The sequence below is a fragment of the Ornithorhynchus anatinus genome, chromosome 12, assembly GCF_004115215.2.
Source record: "Ornithorhynchus anatinus isolate Pmale09 chromosome 12, mOrnAna1.pri.v4, whole genome shotgun sequence".
Classification (NCBI taxonomy): Eukaryota; Metazoa; Chordata; class Mammalia; order Monotremata; family Ornithorhynchidae; genus Ornithorhynchus; species Ornithorhynchus anatinus.
In genome coordinates, this window is record NC_041739.1 from 5,937,209 (window position 1) to 5,954,997 (window position 17,789).

The 17,789-nt window shown below is 52.8% G+C and overlaps 2 protein-coding genes across 3 annotated transcripts in view; one reads left to right on the top strand and one right to left on the bottom strand.

The window, feature by feature from the left end:
- Positions 1 to 436: 436 nt before the first annotated feature.
- On the top strand, positions 437 to 10,233 carry SPATA4 (spermatogenesis associated 4). Its single transcript, XM_029077074.1, has 7 exons — positions 437 to 472; positions 539 to 678; positions 3,703 to 3,832; positions 5,067 to 5,185; positions 5,297 to 5,517; positions 7,009 to 7,128; positions 9,973 to 10,233. Exons 1-7 carry the CDS (start codon positions 437 to 439, stop codon positions 10,101 to 10,103), a joined length of 897 nt encoding a protein of 298 aa, XP_028932907.1. The 3' UTR covers positions 10,104 to 10,233.
- A 2,422-nt stretch (positions 10,234 to 12,655) lies between these two features.
- WDR17 (WD repeat domain 17) overlaps positions 12,656 to 17,789 on the bottom strand; it is a 73,989-nt gene continuing 68,855 nt past the window's right edge. Inside the window, exons 26-29 of one of the 2 annotated variants that reach the window (XM_029077097.2) lie at positions 16,956 to 17,057; positions 16,265 to 16,363; positions 14,820 to 15,006; positions 12,656 to 12,970 (exon numbers count right to left, since the gene is read on the bottom strand). In XM_029077097.2, coding sequence (XP_028932930.1) covers positions 12,851 to 12,970; positions 14,820 to 15,006; positions 16,265 to 16,363; positions 16,956 to 17,057 — 508 coding nt within the window. In that variant the 3' untranslated portion in view covers positions 12,656 to 12,850. Of the gene's footprint in view, positions 12,971 to 14,819; positions 15,007 to 16,264; positions 16,364 to 16,955; positions 17,058 to 17,789 lie in introns of those variants that run through there. The other variant, XR_003763432.2, reaches the window with a different exon arrangement.

Genomic DNA, 17,789 nt, shown 5'->3' on the forward strand with positions numbered 1-17,789 from the left:
AAAGGGGAAGGGAGAGAGAGAGGAGGGACGAGGAGGACAGAGTGGAAGGGAAAGAGAGAGGAGGGATGGGGTGGAGAGAGAGGAAGGAAAGAGAGAGGAGGGAGGGGGAAGAGGGAGGGGGAGGAGAGAGGGGAGGAGGGATGAGGAGGACGGAGGGAAAGGGAAAGAGAGAGGAGGGAGGGGGAGGAGAGAGGGGAAGAGGGATGGGGAGGAAGGAAAGGGAGGAAGGGGAAGTGAAAGACGGGGGAGGGACGGGGAGGAGAGAGGGAAAGGGAGAGAGAGAGGAGGGATGGGGAGGAGAAAGAGGGAGGGAGGGAGGGAGGCCAAGGTGCCCTCGCGCGCGGGCGCGCGCTCCCGCTGCCCCCCTCCCTCCCTCCTCCCCCCCCCTCGGGTGAAGGTTGTGGTCCTCCTCCTCCTCCGTCTCTTCCTCGTCGCCATGGAGACGGCGGATGCCGCCCGCCTCCCGCCTACGGCCTCCTCCGCTCCTCCTCCTCCTCCTCCTCCTTCGGCGGGGGCGGGGGCGGGGGCCCGGGGCAAGCTGCCCCCGGTGCCGCCCCCGGGCCCCCCCCCGGGCCCCCTCACCTACCGGCAGCCGCCCAGGAGAAGCCCCCCGGCCCGGGCCTTGCTGCGCTGGCTGCAGAGCCTCCAGCTCAGCTTCTGCCCCCGCCACGTCCACAGGTAACCGCCAGCCCCATTTTCCGGATGAGGTCATCGAGAAGCGAAGTGACTCGCCCGCCGTCACACAGCTGACGGGTGGCGGAGGCGGGATTCGAACCCGTGACCTCGGACTCCCAAGCCCGGGCTCTTTCCGCTGAGCCACGCTGGATGGCTGGAATCGTAGACGGATTATAGACACGTCGTTCGGAAAATAGAGTGATCGATGATATCGATAAATACGCGCCAGCGCCGGGGGGAGGGGAAGGAGCGCTCACTATGCGCCAAGCATTCATTCATTCGATAGTATTTATCGAGCGCTCGCTATGTGCAGAGCACCGTACTAAGCGCTTGGGACGAACGAGTCGGCAACGGACACCGTAGGCCCGTCAAACGGCGGGGACCGTCTCTATCTGTTGCCGACTCGTTCTTCCCAAGCGCTTAGTACGGTGCTCTGCACATAGCGAGCGCTCGATAAATACTATGGAATGAAAGATAGAGACGGTCCCCGCCGTCCGACGGGCTCACGGTCTAATGGGGGGAGACGGACGGACGAGGACGACGGCGATGAATAGAGTCGAGGGGAAGGACGTCTCGTAAAAACGGTGGCCACTAATCGCCGACTAATGGCAAGCACTGTGCCGAGCGCTGGGCGAGATCCGAGGTCATCGGATTGACCCACGCGGGGCTCGCCGTCTTCATCCCCGTTGCACGGATGAGGGATCCGGGGCCCAGAGAATGAGAATGACAATAATCGTGGTAGGGACGACCTGATGACCTTGGATCTCCCTGGGCGTTTAGAACGGTCAGCCTGACGATGGAGGGGGACGGTCTCTATCCGTTCCCGATTTGTCCATTCCAAGCGCTCAGTACGGTGCCCCGCACACAGTAAGCGCTCGATAAATACGATCGAAGGAATGAATGAACGGTGGCGCCTGACCCGGTCCGGATGCTTGAGGAATACCGTCGTTACCGAGCGCCGAGTACGGTGCTCTGCGCGTAGTAAACGCTCAATAAACACGATGGAAGGGATTCGTTAAGCGCTTACTACGTGCCGGGCACGCCGCCAAGCGCTGGGGTAGATGCGAGCTGATCGCGTGGTCCCACATGGGGCTCACGGGGACCGAGGCCAGAAAATAATGATGATAACTATTATTCTGGTATTTGTCAAGTATTTACTATGTGCCAGGCACGGTTCTAAATGCTGGGGTAGATACGAGAGGGTTGGGTTGGGCACAGTCCCTGCCCCACACAGGTCTCAATCCCCATTTTCCCGATGAGGGGACTGAGGCCCAGAGAAGTGAAGTGACTCGCCCGAGGTCGCACCGCGGACAAGTGGCAGAGCCGGGATGAGAACCCACGTCCTCCGACGCCCCAGCCCGGGCTCTCGCCGCTGGGCCGCGCCGCTTCTAGTACCCCAGGCCCAAGGACCCCCACTTTATCCCCCCCCAAACCACCTCCACCCCTGCCCCGAGCCCGGCCCCGGCCCCGCCTCTTCCCACGCCACGTGCGCGGGTACCCCAGACCCACGGACACCTTCTCTACAACCTCCTCCCCACCAGGCCCCAGACCTCCGCTTTTTCCACGACACGCGCACGAGGACCCCCACGCCCGAGGGCCCCCCTTCGCCCCCTCCAGACCTCCTCCACCCGCACCCCTCCGGGCCCAAGCTTCTTCCCACAGCGCACGGACGGGTCCCCCGAGTCCCCCGTCTCCCCCAAACCTCCCCGCCTCGGGTCCCCCCCCCCGGTCTTCATTCCTCTCCTTGGCCCTGGCTCCCCCCCCCCCCCCCCCGCCCATTCACCCTCCCTTTAAAAATGATAATAGTAATCGGGGTATTTGTTAAGCGCTAACTGTGTGCCGGGCTCTGTCCTAAGCCCTGGAGTGGATCCAAGCAAATGGGACGCCTGTCCCACGAGGGGCTCGCGGTCTCGATCTCCATTTTACAGATGAGGAGACTGAGGCACAGAGCTCTCTCCTCCTTGCCCACCTCCACCTCTCCCCCCTTCACAGGCCTGCCCATCTCCATCCCCCTTTCCGGCTCTCTGCCCCGTCCCTAGTCCCGCCGTTGCCCTTAACTCTCTCCCCCTTCCCTCCCCCGGCTCCCGTCCCTTCCTCTAACAGGCCCAGGACCCACTAGTAACGATGATCGCATTGATAATGGCGGCATCTGTTAAGTGCTTACTATGTGCCAGGAACTGTACTGAGCACCGGAGTGGATCCAGGCGAATGGGGTTGGACACGGTTCCTGTCCCACAGGGGGCTCACGGTCTCGGTCCATTCTACGGATGAGGTAACTGAGGCACAGAGTAGCCAAGTGACTTGATGATAATAATGTCGGTATTCGTTAAGCACTTGCTATGTGCAGAGCACTGTCCTAAGCGCTGAGGTAGATACAGGGGAGTCGGGTGGTCCCATATGAGGCTCATAGTCTTAATCCCCATTTTCCAGATGAGGTAACTGAGGCACAGAGAAACATGCCCACAGTCACACAGCTGCCAAGTGGCAGAGCCAGGATTCAAACCCGTGACCTCTGACTCCCAAGCCCGGGCTCTTTCCACTGAGCCACGCTGCCCAAGGTCACTCAGCAGACAAGTGGAGGAGGTGGGATTGGAACCCATGACCTTGTGAATCCCGGAAGGAAAAGGTCACGGGTTCTAATCCCGGCTCCGCCGCCAGTCAGCTGTGTGACCTTGGGCAAGTCACTTCACTTCTCTGTGCCTCAGTTACCTCATCTGTCCAATGGGGATTAAAACCGTGAGCCCCACGTGGGACAACCTGATCACCTTGTATTCCCCCAGTGTTTAGAACAGTGCTTTGCACATAGTAAGCGCTTAACAGATACCACAGTTTACTCTCCTTCTCTCTCTTACAGCTCTTTCTCTTCTCTTCCTCCTACCTCCTCATCCTAAGCAGCAAGGCACACGCCAAGTCCGTACTTTCCGGTTTGGCTCCGGGTTTGCGTGCAGCAAGCGTCGCTGTTTTTGCTATTCCGCCGTGTCAACCGTGGAGTAACAGTTTGCTTCGTCTCCTTGCGTTACCGTTCAGGGACTTTTCCAATGGCTTCCTGATTGCGGAAATATTAAATTTCTATTACCCGGAAGACCTCAGGATGAGTGGTTTTGAAAACGGAACCTCTTTACAGACCAAACTGTCCAACTGGGCCCAGCTGGAGAAGGTAAGCGATTGATCATTTGATCAGTCAATCAGTCGGTGGTATTGCTTGGGGGTATTGCTTGGGAGTAAGAGCCCGGGCTTGGGAGTCAGAGGTCATGGGTTCTAATCCCTGCTCCACCTCTTGTCAGCTGTGTGACCGTGGGCAAGTCACTTAACTTCTCTGTGCCTCAGTTACCGCGTCTGTAAAATGGGGATGAAGACTGGGAGCCCAACTTGGGACAACCTGATGACCTTGTCTTTACCCCAGCGCTTAGAACAGTGCTTGGCACATAGTAAGCGCTTAACAAATACCAACATTATTATTTCTTGAGAAATACAACACGCTGCTTAGAGAAGCAGCGTGGCTCAGTGGAAAGAGCCTGGGCTTGGGAGTCAGAAGACATGGGCTCTAATCCCTGCTCCACCACTTGTCTGCTGTGTGACCTTGGGCAAGCCACTTCACTTCTCTGTGCCTCAGTTACCTCATCTGTAGAATGGGGATTAAGACCGTAAACCCCGCGTGGGACAACCTGATGACCTTGTATCTCCCCCAGCGCTTAGAACAGTGCTCGGAAATTACGGAAACCTAGTAAGCGCTTACCAAATACCGTAATTATTATTATTCCTTGAGCACTTAGTAGGTGCAGAGCCAAGCGCTTGGGAGAGTACAGTAAGACAGAATTAGCGGACATGTTCCCCCTCATCGGCTTTTAGGTTCTTGGCCCTCCGCATCTGACTTTGTGTTTCTATTTGTTCGGGCCCCATGTTTCAGGCGAGAACAGTCAGGAGGGGGGAGATGGGCTCCCCTCGGGAAACTCTGTCCCCGGAGGGTCTTTGGGACCCCTGGACTGTCCAGGACATGGGGTACGGGGCCCCTTTCCTGCCTTCGGCTTTTAATCTCTCGGCCCCCTGGATTTGACGGCGTCTCTCTACGTGCCCGGGGCCTCTGGGTCACGGAGGAACGGTCCGGAGTTGGGAAGCCGGCTACCCCCGGGAAAGTTTGTCCCCGGAGGGTCTCTGGGACCCCCCGAAACCAACCAGGAGATGGGATGGGGGAAGAGGGAGAAGAAAGGTGGGTCTGGGTTGCAGCATCGAGGCAGCGGGGAGGGCGGGCCCTGCCTTGTCCGCGACCCCTGGGGGACCTGAGCTTCCAAGAGCGCCGACTGACAGCTTTACATACCGAGGAAACGAATTCACGGAAAAAACGCTCATGAAAGAAACTCATTTCGTGAGCTCGGATGTTTCCCCCCGAAAAGTTTTTTGCAAGAAAGCACCTGAAACTCTCCAAAGAACTCATCGACGGGACCCTCCACTGTAAACCGGGAGCGTCGGAAATCCTGATCCAGGAGGTCTACACCGTGCTCACGGGCAAGAGGTGAGTTGTCTCCGGGGATTTCTTCAGAGTGGAGCTGGGGAGAATTCCCTCCAGCTCAGCTCCCTCCTCCGAGATCCATCCATCACCCTTCTTTTGCGGATCGGTTTCCAGAATCAAAACCCTGCAGGAAGACGAAGCGGACTTCACGGACCGGGCTTACCAGATCACGCTACCGCTGGTGGCCCAGGCTACGGCCTCCAAAGCCATCAAGAACAACATCAAATCGACCGAACTGCTAACCAATCCGAGCATTAGTGTCATCGCCCAGAAGACCAACGCTATTCTTAATATGCACATGCTCCGCAGACAGTTCAACAGGGAACAGAATCCAAGTAAGTTTTTGTTCTGGGGTCTGGAAGTAGCTGATCGGGCGAGTTCGGCACACGGTAGGCGCTCGATAAATCCCGCTGACTGAGCGGACGCATCGTTAAAATTCACGGGACGTAGGGTAAAGTGGTTAAGGTTGTTTGGCGGGGGAGTTGGGATGCGTGTAAGGAAACAGGCTGGTCTCGGCTAGATTGTAAGCTGGTTGGTTAATAATAATAATAATGTTTGTATTTGTTAAACGCTTACTATGTGCAGAGCACTGTTCTAAGCGCTGGGGGAGATACAGGGTCATCAGGTTGTCCCACGTGAGGCTCACGGTTAATCCCCGTTTTACAGATGAGGTAACTGAGGCCCAGAGATGTTAAATGACTCGCCCACAGTCACACAGCTGACAAGTGGCAGAGCCGGGAGTCGAACCCGTGACCTCTGACTCCGAAGCCCAGGCTCCTTCCACTGAGCCACGCTGCTTCTCACTGGTTGTGGGCAGGGAACTTGCCTACCCACTCTGTCGTATCATACTCTCCCATTTGCTCTGCGCACTGTAAGTACTCAGTAAATACCGCTGATCGATCGCCACGCACAAAGTGCCAACCTCGTGGTAGACGCCGCTGGACTGGAGAACGGACTCGACTCCCGAGTCTGTGAGCCGTTTCGCTCAGCGGGTTTTGGGACATGGCATAACCTCGAGGCTTCGTTTCCTCCCCCCAGGAAGGCGTAACTGGTGGGAGGAGCACGGGACTGGGGGGCCAGGAATCCCGAGTTCTAATCCCAGCTCTGCCACTTGCCGGCCGAGTGACCTTGGGCAAGTCCCTTAACTTCTCTGGGCTTCGGTGTCCTCACCTGTAAAATGGGGGTAAGAGACCTGTTCTCCCTTCTTAGGCTGTGAGCCCCAGGTATCGCAAGGACTGTATGGGTCTGATTGTATTGTATTTCTCCCGGTGCTTAGCATATAGTAAGTGCTTAATAATGGCGATCTTTCTTATCATTATTATCATCATTATGATTCTTGGTGGGGGATGGAAGGGGATAATGAAATGATCCCCTCTCCTCCATCTTGACAGGGAAGAACGTTTGTCTTCCGGGTAGGGAACAGAGAGACCCGGAAGCTCCAGAATAATAATGATAATGGGAGTATTTGGTAAGCTCTTACTCCGTACTAAGCACTGGGTTAGATACAGGATAATCAGGTCAGACATAATCCCGACCCTTATTGGACTCACCTTCTAAGTAGGAGGGAGAAGGGGTCTCCATTGTACAGTTGAGGAAAATGAGGCACAGAGACGTCAAGAGACCGGACCAAGGTCACACAACAGAAAAGCGGCAGAGCTGGGATTAGAACTCAGGTCCTCTGACTTTAAGGCCCGGACTCTTTCCCCTAAGCCAAGCTGATAGAAAAATAAAATAAAAAAACATCTCCAGCACGTTCGCTTCGGCCTCATCTCGAAAGTGTCTATTCGGAGCGATCTAAATGATTTGTACTTTTGTCCTTCGCAAAGAGCGATACGACATGAAGCCTACCTTGGGAGAACTTGCCGTCCGTCACGCCCCCGTCCAATCGGAGCCGTACAACGACAAAGAAGTCAACGTCGCCAGGAAAAAATGTGCTCCGGCGCCAGGTAAGCCTTCGTTCCACTCTTCCGCTACCATGGGGGCTTGACTTGGTTTTGTCTTCGGTGTTTTAGATGTTGAAAACTCTGTAGTGTACCTCAGATCGCTAGGGTTGCCTGCCATCAATTAAGGGACCTTGGGCAAGTCATTTATCTTCTCTGTGCCTCAGTTACCTCATTTGTAAAGTGGGGATTAAGACTGTGAGCCCCATGTGGGAGAGGGACTGCGTCTAACCCAATTATCTTGTATAATAATAATGATAATGTTGGTATTTGGTAAGCGCTTACTATGTGCCAAGCACTGTTCTAAACCCTAGGGTATCTACAGGGTAATCAGATTATCCCACGTGGGGCTCACAGTTTTAATCCCCATTTTTCAGATGAGATAGCTGAGGCACAGAGAAGTTAAGTGGCTTGCCCCACATCACGCAGTGCCTGGATGATGATGATGGTATTTGTTGAGCGCTTTCTCTGTGCCAAGCCCTGGGGTAGATACAAGGTAATCAGGTTGTCCCACGTGGGGCTCCCAGTCTTCATCCCCATTTTACACATGAGGTCACTGAGGCACAGAGAAGTTAGGTGACTTGACCAAAGTCACAAACCTGATAAGTGATGGAGCCGAGATCAGAACCCACTACCTCTTTCTCCCAAGCCCCAAAGTGTGCGAGCAACTGTGTAGAGTTTGGGTTTTATTTTAAAAGTATTTATTCATTCATTCAATTGTCTTTATTAAGTACTTACTGTGTGCAGAGCACTGTACTAAGCGATTAGGAATGTACAATACAGCAGTAAAGGTGACAATCCCTGCCCGCAATGAGCTCACAGTGTAGAGGGACTAGACCTAAGGTTAAGCGCTTACAAGTGCCCAGCACTATACTAGGTGCTTGGTTTTGATTCAACCTAATCAAGTTGGACTCAGTCCCTGTCCCACCTGGGACTCACAGTCTTACTCCCCGTTTTACAGAAGAGGTAACTGAGGCTCAGAGAAGCGAAGTGACTTGCCCAAGGTCACACTGCAGAGAAGCGACGGAGCGGGGATTAGAACTCTGGTCCTTCTGACCGCCCCCCAGGCCCATGTTCTAACCACTAGACCACGTCGCTTCTCAAAACCCTGCAAAACCCCACTAGATTGTAAACTCCTTGAGGGGAGGGATCGTGTCTACTAACTCTACTGCACTCTCTATGCCAAATACTTAATCCAGTGCTGGACACTTTTAGGCGCTCAATAAATACTATTGATTCGTTGAAGACCAGTTTAGCCAGCCGAGAGAGCTGAAGGGTCTCTGAATCCTCTCTGGCCACGATCGAGTCGAGACCCTCCTCTTTCTGCTGCCGTAAATTTATTCGGTTGTGACCTGCAGCCAAATTTTGTCTTTTTCTCGGATTGGGTGGACCTGTAGAGTTATCCATCGCCTCCAAAGCACACCGAGTTGGGAATAAGCGAGACTCTGATTATAACCCGCAGTCGGATCCGGGATTTCCATCTTTCTACCTGGTCCTTTAATCGATCGATTAATGGGTGGTATTTACTGAGCGCTCGCTGTGTGCAGAACGCCAGACTAAGTGCTTGGGTGACTAAAATATAACCAAGGTGGTGGAAACGTTCCCTACCCACAAGGAGTTTATAGTCTTGGGGGGAAGGCAGACATTTATATCAATCGATTACAGATATGGACATAGCAGCTGTGGGGCTGAGGGCAAGGGGACAAAAGGGGGCAAATCTAAGTGCGGGGGACGCAGAGAGAAGAGGGAGAAGAGGAAATGAAGGCTTAGTCGGGGAAGGCCTCCTGGAGGAGACGTGCTTTTAATAAGGTTTTTAGGGTGGGGAGAGGGGTGGTCTGTCAGATATGAAGGGGCAGGACTCGGGTGAGGGGTGGGTCGGCGGCGAGATAGCCCAGCTCGAGGTACGGTGAACAGGTTGGCATTCGAGGAGTGAAGTGAAGCCCTGTGGCAGGCCTACACCAGCCCCACAGCATTTATGGAAATGTCCTCGCGCTCTACTGTATCAGCAGCTGTGTGACTGTGGGCAAGTCACTTCACTTCTCTGGGCCTCATTGACCTCGTCTGTAAAATGGGGATTAAGACTGTGAGCCTCATGTAGGACAACCTGATTATCCTGTATCTCCCCCAGCGCTTAGAACATAGTAAGCACTTAACAAATACCAACATTATCAATCTATTTTAATTAGTCTGTAGACCGTGGGCAGGGGATGCGTCTACCAACCGTGTTGTATCAAACCCTCCCAAAAGCCTGGTACTGTGCTGTGCAGACAATCAACGCTCAATAAGTACGACCGATTGACTGACGGGGTGCCCCATTAAGGCTAGAGGGGAAGGTGTAGCTTTAGCCCTACGTTTCCGAACGACTTCATGCCCAAATTCTGTTTTTTACAACTCTGGCTTACCGATGCCTGGCTTCTCACTCCCACTTCATTCAACTCATTCATTCGATTGTATTTATTGAGCGCTTACAGTGTGCCGAGCACCGTACGAAGCTCTGGGGGAGTAAAATAGAACAATAAACAGACACATTCCCGGCCCACAACGAGCTTACGCTTCTCGTTATTAGACCTCTCTCAGTCCCATCGCCCCTATGTCCGTATCTCTTAATCTCTAATGGCCGTCTCTCCCTCTAGAACAGTAGCTCGTTGAGGGCAGGGAACACGTCTACCAACTCTGTTGGATTGTGTTGGATCGTACTCTCCCAAGCATTTAGTTCAATGTAAACGCTCAATAAATGCGGTTGAATGAGGAGGCAGCTGAGGGAGAGGTAGCTGAGAGGGACACAGCATGTCTGCTTTTGTGGGCCCTACATCGTACGGCCCGCTTTTAACAAATTTCTTTCCGATTCAGGCCTCCCGGAGGTCAGAGGTGAAGTGAAGTATACAGAGATTAAAGTGAAGCAAGCAAAGAGGCTCCCGAACCAACAATTCTCCTGTTTTCCGACCAGAAGTCTGGAAAAGTGGCCCCCGCAGGGAAACTGAGGAAGAACGTGGGGGAACTTCACGCAAGACGGAGAAAGTCTCTTTCCGTTATTTCACCCTTTTGAAGGGGCACCAACAGCCTGGTTTGACTGTATGGAAGCACTGGTGGACAATAAAGCATAAAACATAAGGTACTGCTCAATTTGACTCGGGATGGGTGGTGGGATGCTGACCGATGGGAAGCGGAAGCGGCGCGTGACCTGGTGGATCGCGCACGGGTCTGGGAGTCAGAAGGACCAGGGTTCTAATCCTGGCTCTGCCATTTGTCTGCAGTGTGACCTTGGGCCAGTCGTTTGACTTCTCTTTGCCTCATTCTCTGTAGAGAATTCTCTGCGAGCCTCACATGGGACAGGGACTGTGTCCAACCTGGTTTGCTTGGATCCACCCCAGCGCTTAATATGGTGGCTGGCACATAGTAAGCACTTAACAGATACTACAATTATTATTATTATTCTTAGTGGAAAGAACAGAGGCCTGAGAGCCCGAAGATCTGTGCTCTCATCCCAGTTCCGTCACTGGCCTGCTGAGTGACTTTTGGCAAATCCCTTAGCTTCTAAGCGCCTCGGTTTCCTCAGCTGTAAAATGGGAATTCCATACCCGCTTTCCCTCCTATTTAGGAGGTGAGTGCCATGTGGGACAGAGACTGTGTCCAACCTGATTAACTTGTACCTACTCCAGTGCTTAGAAAGTGCTTGGCACACGGTAAGGGCTTCACAAACCCCATAAATAAAAGCAACTTTGTTATAGTCGCAAGGGTCACAACCTCCCTCCCCTGCCTCGAACACACATACCCACTCACACACAAACCCACACACCAGCCCCTTCCCATTTCTGCACAATTTGTGTCTGTTTATTGTTACATCGAACTCTCCCAAGCACTTAGTACAGTGCTTTGCACACAATAAGTGCTCAATCGTTGTGGGCGGAAGGTGTCCATTTATTGTTGCATTGTCCTCTCCCAAGCACTTTTTTCCAATGCTGAATGAATAATACTACTACTACTACTAATAATGTTGGTATTTGTTAAGCGCTTACTATGTGCAGAGCACTGTTCTAAGCGCTGGGGTATACAGGGGAATCAGGTTGTCCCACATGAGACTCAGTCTTAATCCCCATTTTACAGATGAGGTCACTGAGGCACAGCGAAGTTGTGACTTGCCCACAGTCACACAGCTGACAAGTGGCAGAGGTGGGATACGAACCCATGACCTCTGACTCCCAAGCCCGTGCTCTTTCCACTGAGCCATGCTGAATGAGTGAATAAATGCGACTGAATGGATGGATGAATTTCTTCCGCGTGTCTGCACTGTAGCCGTTCAAGGCACTTTCTGAAAAGGTGCAATGACCAGACTGAAAGCTGGGCATCTGTCATCCTGGTAATGACTATTTTTGAGTTGGCCTCCACTTGAAAATTATAGAAGAGTGGAAAACTAAAATGCCTGGAATCATTTAGAAGGCCGACCTCGCTAAAAGCGGCCTTTTCCTCTCCATCCCAACTGCTCCCTCCTTCACAGCCCGCTCTGCTCTGGGGGCCTTGTCACAAGGTCTTTTTCAACTCTCCACAGACATTTCCCAGAGGGACAGTTTGTAAGTGAAATAATGCTGTGATGTCGGCTTACGGCTATATAGGTTTACCTATTTTATGATCATAAAACAAAATTTCAAGGAACAAAGTGCTTTCATTTGCATAATTTATTCCAATTATCCTAACCAAAGTGTCATTTGCTTACAAGCATCAACTTAAAAGCAATGGATCATAAAGAAAAATCAGATTGTCTTAAAAAAACTAGTCAGACGAAATCAATTTTCTTTTTTTTTCCCACATCCACCTCGACCTGACAAGGGCCTTCAGCTTATGCAGATGGGATCGCTTGTCGTGGGCCTGCTACCTCATCCTTTTTCTTATTTACTCTGATAAAATCCACAAGTTCCTTAGTCACCTCACATTTATTCAGTGATAAGTACAAGGTTTGTTAAAAAATAATAACGGTAGTATTTGTGAAGCGCTCACTATGTGCCAGGCTCTGTCCTAAGCGTTGGGGTGGATACAAGCAAATCAGATTGGACACAGTCCCACGTGGGGCTCACACTCTCAATCCCCATTTTCCAACTGAGGTAACTGAGGCCCAGAAAAGTGAAATGACTTGCCCAAGGTCACACTGCAGGCAAGTGGTGGAGCCGGGATGAGAACCCATGACCTTCTGACTCCCAGGCCCGGGCTCTAGCCACTGAGCCACGCTGCTTCTTAAAAAAACACGAAGGTTAAAAGGGATCCATGCGCGCAGTTTCCAATACACGCCTTTAATTATTAACCCGGTAGCCCTAAATAATGCACGCCTTGAATTTTGGTATCTCTCAAATAGTCCTTCAGATTAAAATATTGAAACTGTTGACAACTTGGGTATGGATCAGTGTTTTAAGAGGCTATTGGTTTCATGGGCCATCTACTATTATGGAATTTCACTATGTTTTTCCTAATCCCTCCCCCGCCGTCTTTTCCGTTTCATACCCACCCACAGCTGTTGAACGCATAAAAACGCTGACGTTCTTCCTTTAAAGCATTTAAACGTCGCTGGTTTATTTGTAAGTGCTCCTCTTTTTACCTCTCTGTCCCATTTCCACAATGGGAACAACTTTGTCCCTCGGGATTTTCAACAATCAGGGTTCAAACAGTATCGAGCGGCCGGCTACTTCTCTCTTCTCGGAAAAAAAAGCATTTCGGGGTGGAGAAAAAGGAGACGGTGCTGTCAGAACGGGTTAAGCCGTATGCCTGTCCCTAAGGGCGAGAACGGATTCACTTTTGCCCACATCAGAGCGTCATTCAGAGAGATCGTGGATTTTCCGTCTTCCAGGAAGAACACCGGACCCTGTGCAGTGTGAATGGTTGGAGAGAGGAAGTTTAGTGGGAAAAGCGAAAGAAAGCAGATATCAATTCTATCCTCTGGGGAAAAAAATACCATCTGGAAAAACAACATGCGTCTTTAGAGGCAACCCCGGCCGAGCGGAAAGAGCACGACCCTGGGAGTCGGAGGACCTGGGTTCTAATCCCGGCTCTGCTGCTTGTGAGCTGTGTGACCTTGGGCAAGTCATTTTGCTTCTCTGGGCCTCAGTTCCCTCATCTGCAAAATAAGGATTCAATACTTGTTCTCCCTCCTGCTTTGACCGTGAGCCCCATGTGGGTCCTGATTGTTTTGAAGCTACTTCAGTGCTTAGTACAGTGCTTGGCACAGAGTAAGCACTTAAATACCAACATTATTATTATTATTATTATTACATGCCCTCTTGAAGAAAAATTAAAAATTGGGGGAATTTTTATTTTTTTTTTGCCAAAGCCTCTCCGCTCATCCACTAACCTAATAAGAATAATAATGAGAGGGGTATTTATTGAGCATTTATTAAAACACTGTTATCATGCTGGGGTAAGCATAAGATAGTAGATTGGGCACAGTAAAGAGGAGAAAACTGGGACTCAGAGAAGTGAAGGGACTTTCCCAAGGCCACACAGCAGGCAGGTGTCAGAGCCAGGATTAGAACCCAGGTCTCCTGGCTCCAGTCTTGTGCTTTCTCCATTACGACACACTACTTACCTGTCTTTAATAATAATAATAATAATAATAGTAATAATTGTTGCTTATATTGATTAAGCACTTACTATGGGCCAAACACTGTTCTAAGTGCTGGGAGCAGTGTGACCTCTAGACTGTGAGCTTCTTGGGGGCAGAGAACGTGTCTACCAACGCCGGTCTATTGTACTCTCCCAAGCGCTTAGTACAGTGACCGGCACACTGTAAAGCACTCGATACGACCGAAAGAATGAATGAACGATCACTTCATTGTCATCTGTCTCCACCGATTTTGGTTCCATTCATTTAATCGTATTTATGGAGCGCTTCCTGTGTGCACAGCACTGGATTAAGCGCTTGGGAGAGGACATCGTCAACTCCTAGTTCTCCCCCAGGACTTGGAGGACAGACACGTCCATTGAAAGCAATTATGGACGTTTAAAAATCCCCTGTAGACCGTAAACTCTTTGTGTGCGGGGATCGCACCTACCAACTCAGTTGTACTTTCCCATGCGCTCAGTACTTTGCTCTGCGTTCAGTGAGCGCTCAGTAAATACCACTGATCGACTGATTGATTGAAGCGATTACCCAGAGAAATCAGGCCAAAATATTTTGCCGTTTCCTGTAGCTTCCGAGGATGATTTTAGAAGGAAGAGCATGCTACAAGGAGACACCATCCTCACCGTTTGATATGAATAGATCGCGGAGATTTCAGATGATTTTTTTTCCTCTCTAGAAAATCGGTCTCCTTACGCCATTGATGCCTATCTACTTGTTTTATTTGGTTGTCTGTCTCCCCCCTTCTAGACTGTGAGCCCATTGTTGGGTCTCTGTTGCCAAACTGTTCTTTCCAAGCGCTTAATACAGTGCTCTGCACACAGTAAGCACTCAATAAATACGATTGAATGAATTGAATGAATGAATAGTTTAAGTGAGAACTAGAGCGGTTTGCCAGCATGTCCCGCGAAACTCCGATGAGAATGTCCTCTGGGAAGAAAACAAAGTAGCTGTTCGAGAACAACTTCTCTCTCTGGGGGAATAAGCAGGCCTGTTCGTTGGGTCCGATTTATTTTTCTCCTCTAAAGTTTCTCCCCTGCATCAGCAAACCGACGGGGCCGCCGCGGGGCCGTCTCAAAGCCACCCGAGGTCGTACCTGGATCCGAAGCCCCGTGAGACAGGAGATGTGGACGTCGGAGTGGCTGGGGAGGTTCGATCCGGTCACTTGATCGGGTCCCACGATCCCCCCGAGGGGTTCTTCCGTCATTCGACTGCGCAGCGTGGCGTAGACCAGCCTCTGGGCCTCGGAAGGAGGCTCGCCCTCTGGGGATCCTTCCGTAGGCCTGCCGGGGGGTTAAGGGGAACACACAAAGGCCACAGATCTTTCGGATCGAGGCCGGTGGTCCGGCGGCGTGGCGGGCACCGGGCTGTCGGCTCACCTCGGCCGCGGTGGCTCGGATGTTGCGGAGCCCCGGGCTGAGGGGAACTGGGCCTGGGCGCCCAGCGAGCCCGACGCCAAGGGCCCGGCCACGTGCCCATCCGGCCACAGACGCGTCGGATCCAAACGGGCCCCGCGCGCCTGACGGACAGATGCCCCCTCGTTCCTCGGCAACCTTCGAGCCAAAACACCCTCGGTATGGCACACCTGAATACGCCCTGATTGGCGCTCCAACTTCTTTCCGGCTTTTTGCCGTTCTTGGGCAAGGAATCCCCCTGCCCGTAGGAGTCCCAGACGGGGAATGGAATTCCTGGGTTCAGAGGGAGCAAAGACGGAATAGCCAATACCAGGAGCCGCATTCTCCGCTGTGAGGTGGGGGCGACCCGCAACTCTCCCTCCGTGGCCGCCACCGGGAGCCTCGTTCTCAGCCGCGGGCCGGGGGCTACCCGGAGCTCTCCCTCAGTGGCCACCCCTGGGAGCTTCATTCTCAGCTGTGTGGAGGTGGCGACCCAGAAATCTCTCTCTGTGGCCACCACGTCACAAAAAAACTGGGGCCCAGCAAAATGATAATAATAACGATGATGATGATGATGATAAAAATAATGGTATTGCTTAAGTGCTTACTCTGTGCAAAGCACTGTATTAGTACTAGGATGGACACTAGATAAGCAGGTCAGATTCAGTTTCTTTCCCCGCGGGGCTTGCAGTCTAAGGGAGAAGGAGAACAGGTATCTAATCCCCATTTTTACAGATGAGAAAACTGAGGCACTGAGATGTTACGTTATGTGATTCCCTGAGAAGCGCCGTGGCCAAGTGGACAGAGCACAGACCTAGGAGCCAGGACCTGGGTTCTCATCCCGGCTCCACCATCTGTCTGCTGTGCGACCTGGGGCGAGTCATTTCTCTTCTCTGTGCCTCAGTTCCCTCATCTGGAAAACGGGGATTGAGATTGGGAGCCCCTTGTGGGACACGGATTGTGTCCAGCTTGTCTCTTACCCCAGGGCTCAGTACAGTGTCCAGCACATAGAGAGCGCTTAACAGATACCAAAAAACAAAGGAAACCAACCAGACCCCACAGCGGGGGGGTGGTCTTTTTACTAGACCACTCTGTGTCTCTCTGGCTACCAGGCCCAAGGCGGGCTTCGGTCTGATTTGGTACTCACCCGTCCGCCGAAGGAGCGCAGGCCCTCCACGCGTCCAGCTCCACCGAGAGCCGCTCCATGTTCAAAGGCACCGAAACCTCCCGGCGCTTCAAGAGCTGGCTGGAATTCAGGGAAGACTCGCACATTGGAAAAAGAAACAGCACCCTCCCCGACGCGGTTGAAATGGCACCTCTGTAGGTGTCCTCGGCTGGCTCTTGTCAGCGTTCCCGGCACGGAGATGTAGCGGAGAGCGTTCGGGAAACCAAACAGAGCCGGGGAGGAGGGGAACTCTGGCTTAGCCGGCCCGATGAGGCTCGGGGACATGGCTAGGAGATAAGGCCCAGTATTCTCCGTGGGAAAAATCCCGATTAAAGCTCTAACCTCTTTCCGGCTTTCTACCGTTCACGGGTGGAGAACGGAAGCTTTCTGTGGGCAGGGAATGTGTCAGTCCGTTGCCATATTTCACTCTCCCGAGAGCTCAGTACAGTGCTCTGCACGTAGTAAGCGCTCAGCGGACACCACCGGTTCTTTGAAGGATCTATCCCAGAAAAGCCAGGATTCCACTTGCCGATCCTCGCTTGAGAACTCCGGCCGGGGCGGAAGGGGTTCGAGTCCCAAGTGTTGGGGGAGCAGACGGGGCTTCCCCGAGAGTCAAGGGGGCCGGGAAGCGGGGGACGAGGGGGGAAGGAGAGAGAAGGGAGAGGGTCTTTACCCGGTGTACTCGTACAGGGCCGGCACGATGGGCTGGTACCGCCTCCCGATGGCCAGCAGGGCCCCGACGTATCCGCACAGGACCAGCAGCTCGTTTCGCGCTCTGTGACGGAGCAGACCGCCCGCACACCGCCCGCGTGGGGCTGGGCTCCTCGGACCGCCCGGGGCCTCACCCCCCTCGTCCTGACCGCCGCGCTCAGCGCGGCGACGCCCGGGGCCGACAGCCTCGACCAGCCGCCCTCTCGGGGCTGAAGGTTGAGGCTCCCCGCTAGAGCTACGGTCCTCTAGACCGTCGGCTCGTCGTAGGCAGGGAATGTGTCGGCGGTGTCGTTCTGTGGTCCTCCCCTAAGCGCTCAGTACAGTGCTCTGAGCACGGGAAGAGCCCAGTAAATACGATCGACTGGCTGAAGGAAGTCTCCTTCTCTGTTCCGTCACCCTCTGCTCCTCCTTGAGGGTTCTTTGTTTCCTGGTACTTGTTAAGCGCTTGCTACGTGTCGAACACTGTTCGAAGCCCCCGGGTAGGGACGAGTCACTGAGGTCCGACGCAGTCCCTGTCCTGCATGAGGCTCGCAGTCTGAAGTAGGAGGGGGAACAGGGATTGAATCCCCATTGGACAGTGGAGGAAACTGAGGCACAGAGGAGTTAAGTGACTTGTCCAAGGTCACCCAGCAAGCAATTAGACTGTAAGCCCGTCAATGGGCAGGGATTTTCTCTACCTGTTGCCGAACTGTACATTCCAAGTGCTTAGTACAGTGTTCTGCACATAGTAAGTGCTCAATAAATACTATTAAATGAAGGAACTGGCAATCGGCAGAGCTCGTATTAGAACCCATTC

What these genes read in the sequence shown, in the direction of transcription:
- SPATA4 (XM_029077074.1), top strand. Translation starts at nt 437, where the DNA reads ATGGAGACGGCGGATGCCGCCCGCCTCCCGCCTACG. An exon ending in ACCGTGCTCACGGGCAAGAG is followed by an intron (nt 5,186 to 5,296) that starts GTGAGTTGTCTC and finishes ATCGGTTTCCAG; the next exon opens with AATCAAAACCCTGCAGGAAG. An exon ending in CAACAGGGAACAGAATCCAA is followed by an intron (nt 5,518 to 7,008) that starts GTAAGTTTTTGT and finishes TCCTTCGCAAAG; the next exon opens with AGCGATACGACATGAAGCCT.